Source organism: Giraffa tippelskirchi, chromosome 6 (genome assembly GCF_054371585.1).
Source record: "Giraffa tippelskirchi isolate mGirTip1 chromosome 6, T2T-mGirTip1v1.2.pri, whole genome shotgun sequence".
Lineage (NCBI taxonomy): Eukaryota > Metazoa > Chordata > Mammalia > Artiodactyla > Giraffidae > Giraffa > Giraffa tippelskirchi.
The window spans coordinates 85154315-85176393 of NC_137280.1; the positions used below are offsets into that span (position 1 = coordinate 85154315).

General features: G+C 46.5%; 1 protein-coding gene across 1 annotated transcript; it reads left to right on the top strand.

Annotated features, from left to right (window-relative positions):
* Positions 1-19439, top strand: SLC35E1 (solute carrier family 35 member E1). Its single transcript, XM_081496630.1, has 6 exons — positions 1-459; positions 868-938; positions 3239-3376; positions 4396-4521; positions 15677-15922; positions 16391-19439. Exons 1-6 carry the CDS (start codon positions 30-32, stop codon positions 16619-16621), a joined length of 1242 nt encoding a protein of 413 aa, XP_081352756.1. The 5' UTR covers positions 1-29; the 3' UTR covers positions 16622-19439.
* Positions 19440-22079: the final 2640 nt, after the last annotated feature.

Below are 22079 nucleotides of genomic sequence, written 5' to 3' on the forward strand. Positions count from 1 at the left end.
GGGCGGGAAGGGGCGGCCGCTCGGGAAGGATGGCGGCGGCGGCGGCGGCGGCGGTGGGAGTGGGCGCGGGCGCCGCGGGCTCGGGAGCCGCCGGCGGCGGCGGGGGGGCGCGCGAGGGCGCGCGGGTGGCAGCGCTGTGCCTGCTGTGGTACGCGCTGAGCGCGGGCGGCAATGTGGTCAACAAGGTGATCCTGAGCGCCTTCCCATTCCCCGTGACCGTGTCTCTGTGCCACATCCTGGCGCTGTGCGCGGGACTCCCACCTCTGCTCCGCGCCTGGCGCGTGCCCCCGGCGCCGCCCGTCTCGGGCCCTGGGCCCGGTCCGCATCAATCGTCCGGCCCGCTGCTACCGCCGCGCTTCTACCCGCGCTACGTGCTGCCGCTCGCCTTCGGGAAGTACTTCGCATCAGTGTCCGCGCACGTCAGCATATGGAAGGTGCCCGTGTCCTACGCGCACACCGGTGGGTGCCGAGGCTGGCCTAGGGGGCGGCGGCTGGCGCACGCCGCCTGGGGCTTTGACGCTTGGGTCGGAGTGCGCCGGCTGGGGTGCGCTCGACGGCCTGGAATGTCGGGCTGAGAAGTCTGTTTCAGTCCAGAAGGCGCTGGAGGCCGCCAAAGCTTTTAGCAAGAGAGGGACACACGCAGGGGTCTCCGGGAGGGAAGGGACTGAGAAGAAAGCTGGGAAGTGAGCAGGGCGGATCAGAACTGTTGGGTTCGGGGAAGGCCCACAGATAGAGAAGAGCAGAAGTGGCTTGAGGGGCAGCCAAGCCTTCCTACCCCTCCCCCCCCCGCACTGGGGTTGGGACAGGTCCCAGAGTGGGTTCTGGGACTAGCGCAGCTCCCTGAATGCCCCTACCCTCTCTTTGCAGTCAAGGCCACCATGCCCATCTGGGTGGTCCTCCTGTCCCGGATCATCATGAAGGAGAAACAGAGCACCAAGGTAACCTAGGAGGGCTCTGGGCCGGTGGGGGCCCCAAAGGCTTCCCAGCTGTTGCTGAGCTGGTGACGTGATCCAGGTTCCTGGTCTGCAGGCTGCCTGGCTTCCTGTCAAATAGGGAAGTCATCTTCTAGACCTCTGGTGGCTCTTTTGCTGCTAACGTTCTGGAATCACCCGCGGGGCAGTAGCGTGTGGGGAGTGTGTTCCTGAGTTGTTTCTGATGTGTGGTCTCAGGATGCTGCCGCCCATCTCAGATCCAGCGGTCCTCCCTGTTTGGATTCCCAACCTGGGGTTGCTGGTAGGCAACTTGGATAACTTGGTCCCATCTTGACCAGACCACCCTCCTCCAGTGGAATGAGGGTTGGAACATCTGACTCCTTGCTGGAATGGACCTCTGACAGAGTTTACATCTTTGCAAGAGATAGTGGTCAGGCTCAGGATTTCTGGGGTCAGAAGTGAGATGCTAATCAGAGGAATCTGATTTTGGCAAACCCCAGCAAAGTCTTCGAAATAAAAACAGCCAGGAATTGTGAATGTCTGGAAATGGAAGTGAAAGCAGCCCGCAGAGCCCAGGGCTGCATGGGGAAGATGCTCTGGGCACAATCCAGGGTCTGTTTGAGATGCCAAGCCAGGGTATTTCCTGGCTTGGACTGAAAGAAGCTGTGGCTTCAGCCAGAGACAGCCTTGCCCTGTGTCCTTAAGTGGAAGTGGGATTCCTGTTGTCCCAGCTGGAATCCATTTCATGCTGGACAGAGTGCCTCTTTTCTATGTGGTTGGTTTCTGGCATCCTGTATTTTATGTAACTTAGAACGGCAGTGCCCTGGATCAGCTTATAGAAATGGGGCCACCCCTGGCTGGTGTTTTCTTTCGGTCAGTCTTGTCCCCTGCCATATCTGGTGTGCCCTGCAGCCCACCCCCAAGGTGATGTCAGATGTGACTGGTCTCCCCTGGTTGGAGTTGACCAGGAGGTGTGTGGCTTGCCTCTCTCAGTATCACACTGTGTTTATCAGGTTTCCTGGTGTAAGGGTCATTGTACCTGGCTTGGGCAGGGAACTACGAACCTTTCACAGGGAGGAGAGACAGGGGAATGGCTTAGGCAGGAGACTAATGATGATGATAGAGTAAGTGTGGCCCCACCCTTTCCAGATAAGGTCGGTGATCATTTCTGATCTTAGTGAAAGCAATGAGACTTCAAAAGGAAGAACCTGAGGGCCACAGCCGGTAGTGAGGGAGCAGGAATTCTGGAATTCAGAGCTCTTACTCTTAACCTGTGTATGTGGAGATGGGGGTGGGGAGCCTCACCACCCCTTCCCAGAATCTCTGAAGTGTTTTTTGTTTTTGTTTTTAATCTCTTTATTTGTTTTTGTGCCGAATGTGGGATCTTAGTTCCCTGAATGGAGATCAAACCCCAGCCCCCTGCATTGGGAGCAGAGTCTCAACCAGGGAAGTCCCCAAAGTGCTTTATGAGTATCCTCTGTAGGGGAAGGATGAGCCAGGAGTAAGGAAAGCCAGATGTTGGGAATGGACCCCATTTCTCTGGAAGTTGGGAGCCTATTTAGCCTTGAGAGCTCCGGGGACTTTCCAGGCCCGGAAATGCTTGAACCTTCTGGGAGACCCCGGTCACAGCACTCACTACTCGTTCTTGCAGCCAGCAGTTGTTGAGGGCCTGCTAAGTGCCGGGCAGCAGCATAGAGCAGTGAACAAAGAGCCTCCCTAAAGGAGTGCAGGGATGCAGACGGTGTAAAGGGTGCTTCTAGTGGGCGGAGAGCACTGTGCCCAGAACACACAGCTGGGGAACCTGACCGTGTCTAGGGAGCATTGGGTCAGGGAAAGTTCTTGGCCTTTGTGAACTGACCCCTGAAGGGAAAGGAGGTCTCCAGCTGGAGAAGGTGTAGGGGGAGTGTCCTCCCAGGGAAAACTGTATGTTGGAAGAGTGCAAAATAAGAGGGACCCAGGAAGCCCATCAGAGGCTTAAAGTTTCAGATTTTGGTGTGTTTGTGGCGGCAGCTGGGTAGATCCTATTAGGACCAGCCCCGGTTTGTGGCTCTTAATGGGGGTGTTGGCATGGCGGGGGGGGGGGGTGCCCACAGTGACACAGCCCTGCCCTCAGGTACTCTGAGAACCATCTGCCTGTTCCCCACTCCCCAGAGTATTACTGTCACAGCTAACACTGGCATCCAACGTGGTAGGTGGTGTCCCTTTGGGGAGGGAAGAGAGAGCAGTCCAGGCTTTCCTCTGGGCATCTGTGTTGGGTGGTCCAGCCCAACCCTGGCCTGTCAGCCACTCCTGCCATCCTCTCACAGGTGTACCTGTCACTCATCCCCATCATCAGCGGCGTCCTGCTGGCCACCGTCACCGAGCTGTCCTTTGACATGTGGGGGCTTGTCAGCGCCCTTGCTGCCACACTGTGCTTCTCGCTGCAGAATATTTTCTCCAAAAAGGTATTGAGGTGCCATCCAGGATGCACCTGCTGTTTCTGGGGTGTGCGGGTGGCATCTAAAAAAGTAGCCAGGTAAAGATTTCTTCAGTGTTGGAACAAAAAACATCCTGTCACCCTTCTGCTGGTTTTCTATTGTTTTGTTTTTTAAATAGCTTTTTTATTATTATTATTACTGTTAGGAAGTTTACTTACATTCAGTGTGAAAAAATAGAGAAAAGCGCAGTGAAAAGAAATCAGAAAATTTATTGAGCACCTGTTGTGTGACAGACAGGTCCCGTAGTAGGTGCTGGGGACCAAGACTCAATAGAGACCTGCCCCCTGGCTCAGGGTATCCTCTTTCTTGAGGAAAGTCACAGTACTGTTCCCTAATGAGAACTACTGTTAACGCTAGGGGTTTTTTCCTGCATGGTTTTTAGAGTTGCAATATTATACATACTTTTTAAGTTTTGCTTTGTCCATTTATTATTTTAACATCGCATTTTCCCATATCATTAAAAATTATTGCTCCTAACTCATAATAATCACATTCTTTTTAGGTACCATAATTAACACAGTTGGTTTTCCTATTGCAGATGCAGATTATTTCCAACTATTCCCTACAAATAATACAATTTATGAACATCTTTGTGCAGAGTTTTTTGATGAGTTTATCATTCTTGGGTCAGAGGGTATGAGATATTTACAGCTCTTGATATACTTTGCTTGCTTGTTTTCTGGAACTATATGCCAGTTTAGACATTAACCAGTACCATTTCAGAGTGCCTGTTTCACTGTAGCTTTACCAGCAATTGAGTGTTGCTGTTTTGTTTTGTTTTTCTTTTCTTGGTCCTTTGCATATGAAACACTGTGCTTGTTTTAGTCATGGGCAGTGTGTCTTGTCATAGGTGCACTTGCAGGTTTGGCGGTCAAGGGCAGATAACGGGGATAATGTACAGTCACCATGTTTGGGGCCTGGGTAAGCGGAGCCCCTCTTGCCACTTATAGTTACAGCCAGCCTTTAAAGAGGTTTTCTCTCTTCAGGTATTAAGAGATTCAAGGATCCACCATCTCCGGCTGCTGAACATCTTGGGCTGCCATGCCGTCTTTTTTATGATCCCCACGTGGGTCCTGGTAGATCTCTCGGCTTTCCTGGTCAGCAGCGACCTGGTGAGTTGGCCTGTGCCAAGAACATGCCTTTTTCTTAGCTGGTTCCAAAGTAGGTGCTTTGTCAGGGAATTATGCCTCTGTGTTGACTGGGGCATCAGGCCTCTGACCACCAGCCCTTTTAGCTCTCGGCTCTTTGATGATTCACATTGCGTGCAGTCGAGGAAGTCAGCTTCTTATGCATTTCCTTCTCAATCGTGCTAGATCCCAGCAGCTGATAACTGCTGCATTTGTGCCAGTGCATTCAAGGAAGAAGAAATGCCAGCACGGGCCACTTTCTCACTCTGACAATCTGGTTCAGGTCTCACTTGGCCTTTTTGAAACTGTGCTTTCACTGCTCGAGTCCTTTCTTGGTGTCATCTCTGTCTGTACTTCCGTTGACTCCAGATGTACCCATAGCTCTCTTAGCTGAGCCCAGGAAAGAGCATCTTCCCACCCGCCACCTATAGGACCAGCCTCCAGAGAATGTACTGGAAACTAATGCAAGCAACAGTGATAAGGAGGTGGGCATGGTTCTAACAGGTCTGAGTTGGATGGAGTCAATGTAGCACTTAATGAGGTCTGACTGGATTCTTTTTTTAAAGATCAGTGTATCAACTTTTTTTTTTTTAATTTTTAAATGTATTTATTTTTTGCTTCGCTGGGTCTTCATTGCTGCTTGGGCTTTCTCTAGTTGGAGCGAGCGGGGACTGCTCTTCTTGCAGTGCCCAGGCTTCTCATTGCAGTGGCTTCTCTTGTTGCAGAGCACAAGTTCTAGGTGCGTGGGCTCAGTAGTTGCAGCTCACGGGCTTAGTTACTCCACAGCATATGGAATTTTCCTGGACCAGGGATCAAACCTGTGTTCCCTGCATTGGCAGGCAGATTCTTAACCACTGGACCACTAGGGAAGTCCCTGTCTGGATTCTTGACATTGGTCTTTAATCTTTACCACCAGCTATGGATGCAGTGGAGGTTATCTCTGGTTTCAGGGTGAGGAAACTGTGGCTCCATGTTCTCATTTCCCTTCCATGTTGATTAGCTGTAACGTTTCTGTGATGAACTTGCCATCATCAACCAAAACTAGTTTATTACCTGGAAGTACAGTGCACAAAAAGCAGTTTACTGCCTCTCTTGCCTTTTCAAGTATGAGTTTTCAGAGTGAAGAATTAGCACTTACTTCAGTGTTAACTAGTGAGTTAAGGTTTTGTTTTTTCAGGTGAAGGAGGGTTCTTTTAGTTTTTTGTATTACTGTGAACTCGCACTTGTCAGGTGTACACATGATTTTTTTAATATTCAGATTATCTTTGTGTGGGCTGATAGAGTCCTTCCTGTTGGCTCCCTGCCCTTCTGATAGCACGTATCAGCCTTTGGAAGCTTCTGGTCTGACAGGATGTCCTTCCTCATCTTGTGCACCTCCCATCCCACAGCTCCTTCGGGAACTCAGGTTGCTTTCAGCAGAGAGAGTGGTGTTCAGAGATACCTTCTGAGTGCCGTGTGTCCTCACTGCTGTTGGGCTGTCGTTTTTAAGCCTTTGTAGTGGAAAACTAAGACGCATTTGGTGGCATAGGGGAGAGTTTATCCCAATTCATTCTCATTCCAGTGTAACGTTGCAGGATTTATTATTGCTTTGACTTTTTTACTTGCATCTTTTTCTGGGACACTTGGTTTCTCACAACATTTCTTATTCACATATACTGAAGCTATTCATACATGATTGAACTGCACACACGTATTGTTGCTTCAGAGTGAGTCCCTATGAGACAGCTGCAGGTAGCCAGTTTAGGTTTCTTTGCAGCTCTCTTTGTCCTTAGAGCAGACTTTATTACAGATGGACAACTGGAATATTGTGTTCTAAGGGTACTTGAAATAGTTGTTTTCACAATGTGCCTCTGTCACCGACTTCATGTACATTTGGGTTCCTTTACTTCTGTTTGTTTTCAATTTTAGGCAATCCCACCCCCACCCCACATAGAGTATGACAAATCTTTGTGTTTCCAAATGATATGGCAGGGTTTATTCAAAGAAGTCTGGCTTCACTTTCTGTTGCCTCCTCCCCCCAACCCCTGTAAGTAGCCATTTTTATGATCTCGGTTTACCCTCTCAGGGTTTTTTTTTCTTCATAAACATAAGCAAATTTCTATATATAGTCAGCCCTCAATATCCACAGATTTTGAGTCCCCATATTTAACCAAGGATCAAAACTTCAATCCAGGGTTGGTTAAATCTGCAAATGTGAAAGCTGTAGATACAGAGGGCTGAGTATAAACTGTACTATACCATTTTATTTAACTAAAACTTTAAATTAATTAGCTAATTTATTTATTTGGCTGCACCAGGTCTTAGCAGCACTTGGGATTTTTTTATGATTAGCTGTGGTACATGGTATCTAGTTTCCTAACCAGGGATCGAACCTGGGCCCCCTGCATAGGGAGTGCAGTCTCAGCCACTGGACCACCAGGGAAGTCCTTGCACTACACCATCTTATTATATGAGCGACTTGAGCATCCTCAGATCTGGGGACTTCTGGAACCAATCCCCCACAGGTACTGAGGGCCAAGTATGTTCATTCCTCCCTCCTCATACAAATAGTGACTTTTTAGATATTTTAGATATTTAGAAAAGGTTTTCACTCAGTAACACGTCCTGGGGATCATTCCATATTAACCTGTTAGGCCTTTCTTTTTCCTTTTATTGGCTGCTTTGTATTGTCTGTAGGTTTGGCGTCAGTGCTGTTACACTGTTCTAACTCACTGGTGTCGCTGTGTATACACACCCACAAACAGGTATATGTAGCTTTTGCTCTGCTCTCTCATTGCTCTCTTTGCTTTGCTTTCTCTTGTATTTAGGACATTTTTTGGTTTTCTTTTAGTAATAAACTTACTTGTATTGCCATTGGTACCCTCTTTTTCTCATCGAGGTCATTTTTTTGTGGTTTTTTAAATTTCTGATTGGGCTGGGTCTTCGTCGCTAGATGCTGGCATTCTCTGGTTAAGGCGACCAGGGACTACTCTCTGCTTGTGGTATGCAGGCTTCTCATTGCAGTGGCTCCTCTTGCTGTGGGGCATGGCTCTAGGGTATGCAGGCTTTAGTTGTTGCCAACTCACGGGCCCTGGCATGCACACTCTGTAGTTGTGGCATATGGACTTAGTTGCCCCACAGCACGTGGGATCTTCCTGAACCAGGGACTGAATCTGTGTCCCTTGCATTGGCAGGTGGATTCTTAACCACTGGACCATCAGGAAAGCCCTGAAGCCATATATTTTTTACCTTGATGGGACCCTTGTATGCTTTAACAGCAGCCTTAGCAGCACACGGTATTCCACAGTGCTGCCTCCTGAAAGTGGGGTTCCTAGTGGGGCTCCCGCACCCTCCCCTGTGTCTTCCCACAGCAGCCAGGTAAGTTAGGTTTGTCCTGGTGCTGTGCTCCATAGTGGAAGGGAGAAAGCTCAGGTTGGAGACCATCATCTGGGGCCTGCTATTCACCCTGTTTCCAGGAGTCAAAGGCTACAGCAGGCAGTTCCCAGACATATCCAGACCTGCTGCCAACAGCTCAACTGTAGCCAGGTATGGATTTCCAGACTCTGAAGCAGGTAGCCCAGTTTTAAAGCTTGGACAGGATGGGTGAAGCCAGTATTTGAAAACTGAAAAGTAAATGCGAACAGGCAGGCTGGTAGAGAAAACCAGATTACACAGTCCCACTGAGCCAGCTGTGGGTTTGCTTTCTTTTGCCTCCTGTGTCTTCAGCCTGGACTTAAAGCATCTGGAAACAGAAGTGGGCACTGGGGGAGGAAGAGAGTGAAAAGCCCTCTTTCCTGGCTTGCTGAGGGGGAAAGGAGATTTATGATGCTCTGAGAGCATAGGGGGAATCCTCTGTTTTCTGTTTCCTTTGTCCTCTCACATCCTAGGCCCCCAGCAGTCCCATTTGGAGGTGGCAGCAAGGTCCCATAGGCACCTAAGATGCTGAGGTGGACAACCTCCCTCTGCAGTAGCAGGATAGGATTAGCCCCTGTTGCATTTTTTCTTTTCTTCATCCTCCCACTGCTTGGCCCCAAATGGAGGTGCAGTTGTAGGAAGGAATCAGAGTGGGGTAATTAAGTCCAGCTTTCAACTGGATTGAAAGAGGGAGACCTCAGAAACCAGAAAATACCAAGGAGACATGGGAAGAAGGAACCTGGGGGAAATGATCTCATAAAACACCATAAAAGAGACTTCCCTGGTGTTCCAGTGGTTCAGACTCTGCACTTCCACTGCAGGGGACGTGGGTTCAATCCCTGGTTATGGAACTAAATCCTGCGTGTCGTGCAGTGTGACCAAAAAAACAAAGGCAGAGCCAAAATGGAAAAGCAAGCAGAAATCTGAAATTCAGTTAAAGTTGGAAAGACAAAATTACCATTTTAAAAATAAAACAACAAAATCCTGAGCTGCACATGTGAGGATCTTATCCTAACAGCATACAAAGACAGAGTAGTCTGCTACCCAGGACCAAGACTGATCACTGGGTAGAGCACACCTGGGACAGAGCTATGTCCCACTGAAAAGGCTTTGAAAACAGAACTGGTGTTGGAACCACAACTCACTGGAGGCTGGTCAAGCTTGTAGCCTGAACCTAGCTGCTGCTGCTGCTGCTAAGTCACTTCAGTCATGTCTGACTCTGTGCGACCCCGTGGACTGCAGCCTACCAGGCTCCTCTGTCCATGAGATTTTCCAGGCAAGAATACTGGAGTGAGTTGCCATTGCCTTCTCCGGAACCTAGCTGAGTCTGCTAAAATCAAATATCAACATTCTCCATGGGACCTACAGTCTTATAATATTCTAAATGTCCAGGATATAATCCAGAATTACTGGGCATACAAAGAAACAGAAAAATTTCAGGTCTTATGAGAAAAGACAATCAACAGATGCCAGCACTGGGATGACCCAGATGTTGAAATTATCAGACAAAGCCGTTAAAGCAATTATTTATAATCATGCTCCAAGAATGTTCTTGACACAAATGGGAAGAATAGAAGATAGAACCAAGTGGAAATTTCAGGATGGAAGAAACAACTTAAACTCACTGGATGGTATTGGATGAACTCAGTAGCAGAATGGAGATGACAGAGGGAAGTCCATAACTTGAAGATATGTCACCAGAAGGTATCTAGTTTGAACCACAGAAAGAAAAAGATTCAAAGACAAAAAAAGCTTGAAAACAGAAAAAGGATGCATTATTTATAGCAGAGCAGCAAAGTGATAACTGTGGGTTTCTCATCAGAAACCATGAAGTAGAATAACATTCGTAAAGTACCAAAACTAAAGAACTGTTAACACGTAATTCTATATCCAGCAAATATAGAATTTCCAAAATCACTGGATCTATAGAAGATCAGGAATAAAGAATTGAACACCACTATCAACCAACTGGAAATCTCATTTACATTTATAGAATATGTTACCCAGCAGCATCAGAATAGACATCTTTTCAAGTGTACATGTGGAAATTCACCAAAATAGATCACGTTGTATGTCGTAAAAAAAAACTAAAAGGATTGGAATTATACAAAGTATATGCTCTGATCATAATAAAATTAAAATAAATAACAAAGAGGTAACAGGAAAATCTCCAAACACCTGGAAACTAAACAGCACATTTCTAAATAATCCATGGACCAAAGAGGAAGTCTCAAGGGAAAAGAAAAAAAATTTTAACTGAAGCAAGACTGACCCTTCCAAAAAGAGAGGGATAGGACAGTACAAATAATCAGGAATGAAAAAGGGAACAGTACTGCAGAACTCACAGAACTTAAAACCATAAAAATACTACTGACAACTCTACACACATAAAATCAACGACAGCTGAAATAGACCAGTTCCTCATAAACCACACACTATCAAAATATACCCACCCCAGATGAAAAAGATAACCTGAAACTTATAACTATTAAAAAAATTGAATTCATAGTTTAAAGCCTTCTAAAAAGAAGTCATCAAGCCCAGATGGTTTTACGGGTAATTTCTACCAAACATTTAAGGAAAAATAAACAACAGTTCTGCACAATCTCCTCTGGAAAACAGAAAAGGAAGAGAACACTTTTGGTTCATATTAACAAACCAGAAGAAGGACCAATATCCCTTGTGAGCATAGAGGCAAAAGTCCTTAATAAAATATTAGAATAAATCAAATGCAGGGATATGTTAAATAACATACTACACTATGAGAAAGTGAGATTTAAATCAAGAATGCAAGGCTAATTCAATACTTTGAAATCAATCAATGTAATCTACTGTAATAGCCTAATAAAAAACACGTAGTCATACCAACTCATGAAGAAAAGGCATTTGACAAAATCCAACATCCAGTCATGAGTTTTACAAAGTCAACACACTAGAAATAGAAGGAAACTACCTCAACTTGATCAAAGGCATATATATCTAACATAATAATGAGAAATTGAAAGTTTTTCCCCCTAAATTCAGGAATAAGGTAAAGATGTTCACTTTCAACAGGCCTATTCCACATGATACTTAACATCGTAGCCAGAGCAATAAAACAAGATAAAGAAATAGATTTGAAAGTATGAAATAAAATTCTTTCTACTCAACAAAATCTTATACTTCTTATATTCAACTATAAATCATTATTTAAATTTTAACTTTAATTTTTCTGCTGGGCAAAAGCGTTAATGAAAAAAGTTGAGAAACTATCTCCCTGTGTGTATATATTTGGAGATAGATAGATACCTATATATATTAAATTTGTTTAATATAGAAAAGCTGATTGGAAATTTTACATTGGCAAGAGAACGGAAATAGCTAAGTAAGTTTGAGAAAGAAGAACAAAGTTGGAGGAATCACATTACATAATTTTAAGACTTAGTATAAAGGTATAGATATTGGTGGAGAAAGACATCCATTAGTGAGCAGATAAAGACAGCCTGAAATTATACTCACAGATATGGGTGATTGATTTTTTACAAAGGTTCAAAGGCAGTTCTGTGGAGAAAGGATAGTTTCTTTAACAAATGGTGTTGGAGCGAATGAACATCCATCCATATGCAAGATCTGAGCCTTGACTTCAGCCTCACACATTATACAAAATTTAACTCATAAGGTATTCTAGACCTAAATATAAGAGCAAAAATGGTAACCTTTAGAAGAAAACATAGAGGAAACATCTTCATGACTTGGAAATAGTTTGTAGACATTGCACCAAAAGCACAGTCCATTAAAAAAAAAAATTTTTGCTAAATGGGGGCTTCATCAAAGTTAAAGGCTTTTGCTTTCCAAAACACTACTAAAGAAAGACAGGCTACAGACTAGGAAAAAAAATACTTGCCAGTGAGATACTCACAGAGGACTTGTGTTCAGGATATATAACGAACTCTAAAAACTCAATAGTAGTTTAAAAATAGGCAAAGGACTTGAACTTCACCATTGAGATTGTACAGATGTGAAGTATGTTCAACATCATTAGTCATTGCTGCTGCTAAGTCGCTTCAGTCGTGTCCGACTCTGTGCGACCCCATAGATGGCAGCCCACCAGGCTCCGCCGTCCCTGGGATTCTCCAGGCAAGAATATGGGAGTGGGTTGCCATTTCCTTCTCCAGTGCATGAAAGGGAAAAGTGAAAGTGAAGTTGCTCAGTCGTGTCCGACTCTTAGCGACCCCATGGGCTGTAGCCTACCAGGGTCCTCTGTCCATGGGATTTTCCAGGCAAGAGTGCTGGAGTGGGGTGCCATTGCCTTCTCCATTAGTCATTAGAGAAAAGCAAATTAAAACCATGAGATGCCACTTTGTATCTAATAGAATGAAAGTGAAAGTGAAGTTGCTCAGTCGTGTCCGACTCTTAGCGACCCCATGGACTGCAGCCTATCAGGCTCCTCCATCCATGGGATTTTCCAGGCAAGAGTACTGGAGTGGGGTGCCATTGCCTTCTCCATCTAATAGAATAGCTCCAATGAAAAGTACTGACAATACCATGTTTGTCAAGGATGGGGCACAACTGGAATTTTCCTGTTGTTGGAGCAACTGCAAAATGGTGCAGCCACTCTGGAAAACATTTGGGAGTTTTTTCTGAAGTTAAACATACACTGACCATATGTCTGAGCAGTCTCACTCCTGGGTGTCTACTCTAGAGAAATGAAACTCAGGTTCACACAGAAGCCTGTACACAAACGTTTATAGCAACTCTGTTTATGATCACAGAGTATTGGAAACAACCCAAATGTCCTTCAAAAACCTGTCTGAGAAGGTTCCATGATGTATCTTTCTAGTTAGAGGATAGTCTCCAAAAGACAAACCTATCATGTAGAACACCTCAGTGGTTGCCTAGGTTGGGGGAGGGAGGGTGCACAAAGAAGCCCTGGAGAGTGTCATGGGGTGATGGAGCTGTTCTGAATTCTGATTGTGGTGTTGGCTACACAAATCAATATACGTGTGTTAAAACACATGGAACTATCCACCAGAAGGAAGAAACACTTAACTTTTTTGTATGTCAGTTCTTTTGAAAAGCTGGATTGGCTGGGTTGCTTTCCTGGAAGATATCTTTGCAAGCAGGCTGCCTTGTAAAAATAGCTTGTAAGTCCCTGTGGGTCACCTCAGGGAAGAATTCCTGGGAGAACAGGCCAGCTCGCCCTGAAGGCATTTCTGAGCAGGTCCCTACTTGGATCTCCCTCACTTTCAAGAGGACTACATGATCCTTCCCTATCAGAGGGTGCTGGAGATAGAATCAGGCTGCTGCCCGAGGATTGCTGCAACTCCCTTCCTGGCAAGGCCACTAGCCACCACTGTCCTGAGAGATCCAGCTGTGTCCTCCTGTGTGAGAGGCCAGAGCAGCCTGGGAATTGGTCTGAGATCAGCCCAGGCTCTTTGAGGAGTTTGTGGTCCTAATGTTTGCTAGTTGGTGTTCAGCCAGTCAGTTTTGTCCAACTCTTTGCGACCCTAGGGACTGCAGCACACCAGGCTCCCCTGTCCTTCACCATCTCCTGGAGTTTGCTTGAACTCATGTCCATTGAGTTGGTGATGCCATCCAACCATCTCATCCTCTGTTGCCCTCTTCTCCTTCTGCCTTCAGTCTTTCCCAGCATCAGAGTGTTTTCTGATGAATTGAGTGTTCACATCAGGTAGCCAAAGTATTGGAGCTTCAGCTTCATCAGTCCTTCTAATGAATATTCAGGATTGATTTTCTTTAGGATGGACTGGTTTGATCTCCTTGCTGTCCATGGGACTCTCAACGGTCTTCTCCGGCACCATAGTTTGAAAGCATCATTTCTTCAGTGCTCAGCTTTCTCTGTGGTCCAATTCTCACATCCATACATGACTACTGGAGAAACTATAGCTTTGACTATATGGACCTTTGTTAGCAAAGTGATGTCTCTGCTTTTTACTACGCTGTGTATGTTTGCCATAGCTTTTCTTCCAAGGAGCAAATGTCTTTTAACTTCAAGGCTCTGGTCACCATCTGCAGTGATTTTGGAGCCCAAGAAAATAAAGTCTGTTACTGTTTCCATTTTTCCCCCATCTATTTGCCATGAAATGATGGGACTGGGTGCCATGATCTTAGTTTTTACTTCTAGGCCCCCTTTATTACGGTGGCTTCATTCTGGCGAGGGTCGGATGGTAACATTTTGTTTTTTTAAATTTTCATTTCCTTTTTTAAAATTTTTATTTATTTTATTTTTGACTGTGCTGGATCTTTGTTGCTACGTGCAGACTTTCTCTAGTTGTGGCATGCCAAGCTTCTCGCCATGATGGGTGCTCTTGTTGCAGTGCACTGGCTCTAGAGCATGCAGGCTTCAGTTGCTCTGCAGCATGTGGAATCTTCCTGGACCAGAGATTGAACTCATGTCCCCTGCACTTGCATTCTTAACCACTGGACAACCAGGGAAGTCGGCAACTAAAGTTTTAATGATAACATCATTTTCTGTTCGTTTGGCTTGGGATTGTTTTAAAGCACTTTCAAAACTACGATTGCATTTGGTCCTCATAGCAGCAGTGTTGTACAGACTCATCAGGATCAATCTTCCCCATTGCAGAGATGAAGCCAGAGAGGTTGGGCAGCTTGCCTGGGGGCTCTCAGTGATGGGGCAGACCAGAGCCTCGGGCTCCCAGCCTTGTGGGGGGAGTCTTCACACACCAGGGGCTGCCACCCCAGGACCTCCCCATTTGATACAGTGCAAAATGTCTGCTATGGTTTGAATGTCTGTGTCCCCCTAAAATTCATATGTTGAAACCTAAACCTTACAACATGATGGTGTTTGGAGACGGGGCTTTATGGAGGTGATTAGGTCATGAGGGTGGGGCCCATCATGAAAGGGATTTGTGCCCTTCTAAGAGACCCCAGAGCTTCCCTGGTGGCTCAGCATCAAGAATCCACCCACCAGTGAAGGAGATGGGAGTTTGACCCCTGATCCAAGAAGATCATATGCCATGGAGCAACTAAGACCATGCATCACAACTATTGAGCCTGTACTCTAGAGCTCACAAGCCCTAGAGCCTGCGCTCCACAACAAGAGAAGCCACCACAAGGAGAAACCCACGTACTGCAACTAGAAAGTAGCCCTTTCTCCCTGCAAGTAGAGGAAAGCCCATGCAGCAGTGCAGACCTAGCACAGCCAATAAATATATAAATAAAATTATTTTTAAAAAGAGAGAAACCCCAGAGTTCCCTCCCCACGTCTGCCCTGTGAGGACCCAGTGAGACCCACTGAATCAGGAGGGCACTCACCAGATGTGGAATCTGCCAGTGCCTTTATCTTGAACTTCAGCCCACAGAACTGTGAGAAATCAACATCTGTTTTTTGTAACCCATCTAGCCTGTGGTACTTTTGTCATAGCAGCTCAGACAGTTGATGTCCAGTATGTAGACCCTGCTCTGCTAACCCAGAGCCCTGACCCTCCCTGCCCAGGGACAGGGGAAAGCTCTGGTTCGTGTCATACTCTGCACCCCTTAAGTACCTGATGTCCCCCTCGAACCTCCACTTCCTTGGCAGGAATGAGTGGTAATTATTATTATTGTGCCATGCAGAGAGTCATGAAGGACAGAGGTTGTACGTATAAAGCACCTGGTATCACACGATGACCTGCCTGGGTCTGTTCCACTACTGGGAGTGTGACCCCCGAGAAACCACTGTATGTCACCCCCACTAGGGCAGGTGTGCTGTTCTGACCGCAGTGCTGTTCTCGTTCCCCCATCTCTGCAGACCTATGTGTCCCAGTGGCCTTGGACGCTTCTGCTCCTGGCTGTCAGTGGCTTCTGTAACTTTGCCCAGAATGTCATCGCCTTCAGCATCCTCAACCTCATCAGCCCTCTGAGCTACTCGGTCGCCAATGCCACCAAGAGGATCATGGTCATCACAGTGTCCCTGATCATGCTGCGGAACCCAGTCACCAGCACCAATGTCCTGGGCATGATGACGGCCATCCTCGGAGTCTTTCTGTACAACAAGGTGAGTCTGGGCTGGGGGAGGCTGTCCCTTTGACACCCAAGGAGGCACCAAGCGTTGGTGGAAAGGATGGAGCCTCACCAGGAACCAAGAGGCAGGGGTTCCAGCCCCCAGCTTTGCCACTGCCTGGTTTACGGTCTTGGCTCCGCTTCCTCCATCCTGGGCTTCCATTTTCCCTCATAGATGCCCCAGGCTCATGCCTCACTCTATTTGGCTCTCAGTTCTACCAGGCTCTGTTGGGAATTTCACTCCTTCCTTGTGAAGGTTCTGTGTATCCCCCTGTGAAGTTGTGGGGTGGCTGACAGGGAGGGCTGCTCCATTAACCATTCACTGGGCGTGCCCCAGCTCCACTCGGGGTGACACTCGTGTCACCTTGAAGGCCTCTGGGCCATGAATCTCGAGCCCCGCTGTGTCCTCTGAGTGCGTCCCAGGCACTAAGGTGATGGCATCACTGCTCTCTTGACCTTGCAGACCAAGTATGATGCGAATCAGCAAGCCCGGAAGCACCTCCTCCCCATCACGACAGGGGACCTGAGCAGTAAGGAGCACCACCGGAGCCCCCTGGAGAAGCCCCACAACGGCACCCTCTTCCCCCCGCACAGTGACTACCAGTATGGCCGCAACAACATCTTGACAGATCACTTCCAGTATGGCCGGCCGAGCTACCCAAACTCATATACTTTGAACCGATACGACGTGTAGAGCCTAGCGAGCTGGGCAGGACGTTCTGCCAGTCCTCCCCTCCATCCCCGCCCCCAGCAGCATCAGAAACTCCTGACAACCAGTGAATGTACAGCCCAGCCAAGGGGGCATGGTGCGGAACCAGCAGAAGACCCTGGGGTTCCTGGCCCCCACCCCTGCCCAGGGGCAGCAGGAAGCAGACCCTGCCGTGGGGACCACCACCCCTGAGCTCTGGTGTTTCACGCCCTTTCTTCCTGGAGCCTTGTCTCCTGAGGGCGGCATCACTCTGGAAACCTTGGCTAGGTTTTTACCTTTCCGTGTACTTATTTCCCCATCTGTTCTTCAGAGTTCTTTTTCTGCTTTCCAGCCAGGACCCTCTCTGGAAAGGACACAGACCTCAGACCGGGCGAGATGCGCTTTGCAGGGAGGGTGGCAAGGAAGGGACCCTAGGGTGGTGCTTTGTGACTGGCCACTTTCTCAGGCAGGTGCAGGACTGAAGCAGGTGTGGAGCAGAGGAGTGCAAGGGTTATGAAAACGTCTCCAGCCACAAAGGTGGACTCAGCTTTGGGTCATCCCCATGATGGTTTGCAATTCTGGCCAACATTCCTCAGTGCAGAGCAATTGCAATTGGCGGTGAATCCTTAGAGCCTAATTCTCTGACCTGCACATCAGAATTGGTGTGCCGACCGAAAGGGAAGGGTGGCTGCTGACTCCCGACTCTCTCTTCCTTTGCTGGAGTGGAATGACTCTCCTCTTGGAGCAGCGAGAAGGATCATTCAAAATCATGTTCAGCATTTCAAGCTCAACTAAAATACTTTGTTTTCTCATAAGCCTTCAACACTGTGTTTAACAGGATATCTGGTGAGGAGATGTTGGTTTTCTGAGGATCTTACACTTTTCTAGGGCCTATTTTGTAGTTGTCTGTGTTTTTCGCCTTGGTCCCCCACCCCTCACTCCCCTCTTAGGGGATGCATGCAGATTGGCTTATGGTTGAAAATCCCTTTGGTTTTTAAACGTTTAAAAACAAGAAAGGTTGCTGGCGATGCCTGTCTTGGCACATGTCTGCATTTAGTAGGAAGAAATGAAGTGTTCTGAAGCGCTTTTCTAGTGACCACAACCTCTGAAAGTGAGATGAATCAAGAATGTCATCTCCATACTTTTGTGTCACAGGGCTTGGCGCTCTGATTCTGTTAGCTGCTCTAGCAGTGTTTCTGTCAGGATCTGAATCACGTCCCAGGGAAGGGGCAAGCACCAGGCCAGGATTTCGTTTGCCAAATCAGTCTTTGGTCAGGAAGTTTGGCTTTTAGCAGAATCACATCGCCAGGAAGATTATGTGAGCTCTGAGAGTAACCTGTGTGCTGAGGTCCAGGTCGGGACACCTGGCATCACAAGATTGTGGCCTCAGAGGGGACCCCTCCCTTGACTGCTGGCTGCCTTCTTCCTTCTGCCCTGCGCCTAGCCTCTTGAACAGGCACTTGGCTTGATCAGCAGATGGGACCTCGGGTCACCTTTTACCTTCTGGCATGTGAGATGGTTCTCTGCTCCAAGAGGGAAGTGCCAACTGTAACTTATGCTGGACTGGGGTTTGTTTTCGGTAATTGGAACTTTGTACTTAGAGGTTACATTTTGTCGCTCATGGATGGGCAGCTCCTGGAGAGGTCATGAGGTCGCCTTCTGGCTCGAGTTTAGTACCATTGGCCTCAGGAGAACCCGTTTGACATTGGCTTGCTTTTTACTTACTTTGGCCCCAAGTTCTGGGACTATGCTGTGCGAAACAGGAAGGGGCCGCCCTCAAGGATATTTTTTGTGAAAGGAACTTGCTGAGTGCCTTCATCAGAGGCAGTAAGTAGTTGGACCTGCAGTTGGTTCCCAATAAATGGGGATAATTTTGCATGGCAAAGAGATTACAGTAATTGTCTTCATGATAGGAACTGATTCCTTGAACATAAAATTGAACTCCAAAATGAATTATGCTTCTCTGCAGGCTTAATGAAATTTCTGAGGTTGCTGAAATTTGTGTATTTGTTTTTCCAAAGCAAAATCTGCTGGTGAGGGGAAATACCTGACTGGTTTCATTACGGTTTATAAATGAATAAATGGATATTTAATTCTGTACATAAATCTACAGTGAGTACATACACTGGAATGAGACAATCATTCGGTCAGATCAGAAGACAAAGACATACTTTTGAGACTTGAAAGCTCAGAGCGGATGTTGACCTCCTGAAGATCGGTTTTCCAGCCACTTGCTGCCCTGGCTCAGCCCCCACTACTCCTACTCTCACATCCACATTTGCAGTTGGGTTCTTTCGCCCTCCTCCCTGCTGGGGTTTGTAACAGCAAATTTAGTTCACCCATCCGTGCTGTGGTCTGCAAAACTAACTCGAACCCAACCCCTTCATTTTACAGAAGGGGAAACTGAGGCTCAGAGGGCATTTTTAAATAGTGTTTGTAAACTATCTTGAGACTCAGTGTGGAATTTTTAAGCACCTTATTTTAAGTCATTCATTATTTGGGAAAATCAAACCCCTGTTACAAAGGAGAGAAGCCAAACAGGTTCAAATGAAGAAGCACCTGGAGTTTCTGAATTTTGCTGTGTATTTAGCACTCATCGTACAGCAGGTCCTGTGTTATCGCTGGGACATAACCAGACCTGGGTCCCTTAAGGTCTAACAGCCTTAAGGCAGAGAACATTAAATTATTGAAGAATCTGAAAATCGTGAACTCTTTATGTCACTGTGTTTTCAGGACTTTTCATGCTATAGATTGTTCTGCAGGAATGATACTGTGTATATTCTTGGATGGCATTTACCAAAAATAAATGATGGTCTCCAGGGAATTAAGATTGGTCCCAGTTTGTCGGTGAAGGGCCCCTTCTGAGTCTGTCTGTCACCAGTGTGTCCAGCCACAGAATTTGTAAGAGGAAGAAAGAACACACCCACTTGGTTCCCACATCTAGGTATACTGCAACCTTTTTATTTTTTCTGAGCCCAAATTTAGATGTGTGATTTATGGATTTGTGAGACAGTAAGATAAAACTAGAAATCACAGTTAATGACGTGCCTTTATTGAACAGAATAACATGCAAAATTCAAGACTGTTGAAACAGCTGTGCTTATGCAGCATCTGTGTGAAGGAACAGTAGATAATACTGAATACCTGATACAGGTGGGCTTTTCATATACAATTTGCCTTGCTACAGAAGAAAATGGGGCCCAGAGGGGTTAAGTAATTGGTCCAGGATCACACAGCTACTGCAGTCTGCTTCCAATCCCATTTCCCCTCACATCACTCAGAAACCACTGCCAACAGAGAATTTCCTTTCATCACAATGGATAGGTAAGTTTCTTCTAAAACAATTGCCTACATCCTTCTGTTCAGTGATTTACTGAGTGCTTAGGTGGTGCCAAAAACAGGAAACAGATACATAAGCCTCCTGCCCTCTGAGCACTCAGCTCAATTTCTAGATGTGTGACTAAGGAGCACACAGGTGCTCTGTTAGAGGTGGGGGAGAAAATGCTGAAGTGCAGGGTTATTTGAGGGGCACATGGGAATGTGCTAACATGCATTATCAATTCATAGACTATTTTATTCACACATTTTTTAATACATACATCTCATTTAACTATCAGAACCCAAGAGGCAGATATTAGCCCCATTTTACAGAGGGAAATGGCAACAGAGAAAGTCAGGCTTGGCCCACTGAACAGGGCTGGAACCCGAGTGTCAGACTCCAAGCCCAGGGCCCTTTGCCCTGCAAAACAGCCTCAGGAAAGGCAGCGGTTTTTGTTTTTTGTCACCTTTGGCTCACACACTTAAAGATATATTCTTTCATTTCACTCACCTGGGCCCCCCTGTGACAGTAAGACCCTGGAGGAGCCGTGATGTCCAGGTGACCCAAGCAGCTTTGCAGCTGTCTGCTGCAGTTCCACAAGTGGTGTCACTGTCTTGTGAGTCAGGCAGCCAGCCAGGTTCAGGGATGGCCTCCTTGCCTGGACACCAGAGCTGGAACCCCCCTTCGGAGATGTCCTCTCCCAGACATTGGAATCCTCCTTTGTCACCCCAGGGCAGCTCCTTTGTGACCAGAGGTTGGTTTGGTGACAGGCAGTCAGGCCCAAGGAATGCTCATTGTCTAGGACACGAAAGGATCTCAGTTCCCACAAGACATTCCTCCTGCCGTGGCTTCAGCTTGTTGACCACATAGCGTTCACTTATTGCACAAGATGAGGCTATAGCCACACAAAGCTTTGGCTTTATTGAAACCATAGATCCAGATGGGCCTAGATTTCCTCAGTCAGCCACTACTTTTTTTAATACAACTTTTATAGTCTATATAATTTTTTAAGTTTGGAAAAAAATATTAAAGCCAAAAGATTACCTATACTATACAGAGGTCAAAAAGAAGGGGACAGAGAAAACAACTTGTTTTATATAGATATAAAGGTGCTTGTGAACAGTTTATCTCTGGAAAGGTACACAGAAGCTAGACATAGCAGTTGCCTCTAAGAAGGATATACATACTTTCCTCAAAACTGGTATATTGCCCATAATATTTTCTAAGCTGCGTTTTAGTAACATTTCCCTGTGTTACTAAATATTCTCCCTTGATTCTGTGTCTGCTGTATATGGTATTAGAGGATGTGCTACAATTAACCAACCCCTATGGCTGCACCTTAAGTACTATTTTAGTGGGATAAGTTTGCACACGCTTCTGATCTAGGATAAATTCCTCCCAGCACATTTGCAGGACCAAAATGGGCATGCATATGGTTCTTAAATTCTTGCCTTTTTGTTACATGGGTCCCCTCAGCAACTTCATCTCACCAAGAAGTGTGCACTTTACTTGTTTACTTAAAGAGTTCTGTTTCTAGATCCTTGAAGATCATCTCTGTCTGCAGCAGCCTCGACTTCTAGCAACTGTCTCTCTCCTTTCTCCTGACAAGTGGATTCTGATTTGGCCCACTGAAATAAGCCTGCGGGAGGGTTTGTGATGCTTAAATTTTCAGTCTCAAACAGCATTTTGAACACTATGAGATGAATGTATGATATAGTGGTCAAGGGTATATAACCTTTTTGGTGGGTAGCTGAGCAACACGAGCATTGAAAGTGCAAACCCTCCTACCTCAACACCTGTGTACACACTAAAATTTTTAACAGTAATTTAAAAGCACAACCAACCCAAGAGACTCCAGAGACTGGCTTCACTAAGGTATGGTAAATCCACACCACATTGTCCTATGCAGTCATTAAAGATGACCACATGGGAACTTCCCTGGTGGTCCTGTGGTTAAGACTCTGCACTTTCACTGCAGGGCCACGGGTTCAGTCCCTGGTAGGGGAACTAAGATCCCACATGCCTCGGTGCAGCCAACAAAAGAAAAAGGGATACAACTTGTTTGATTCAGAGATCCTGTTAAGAAACTGATAGTGAAGTTGCTCAGTCACGTCCGACTCTTTGCGACCCCACGGGCTGTAGCCT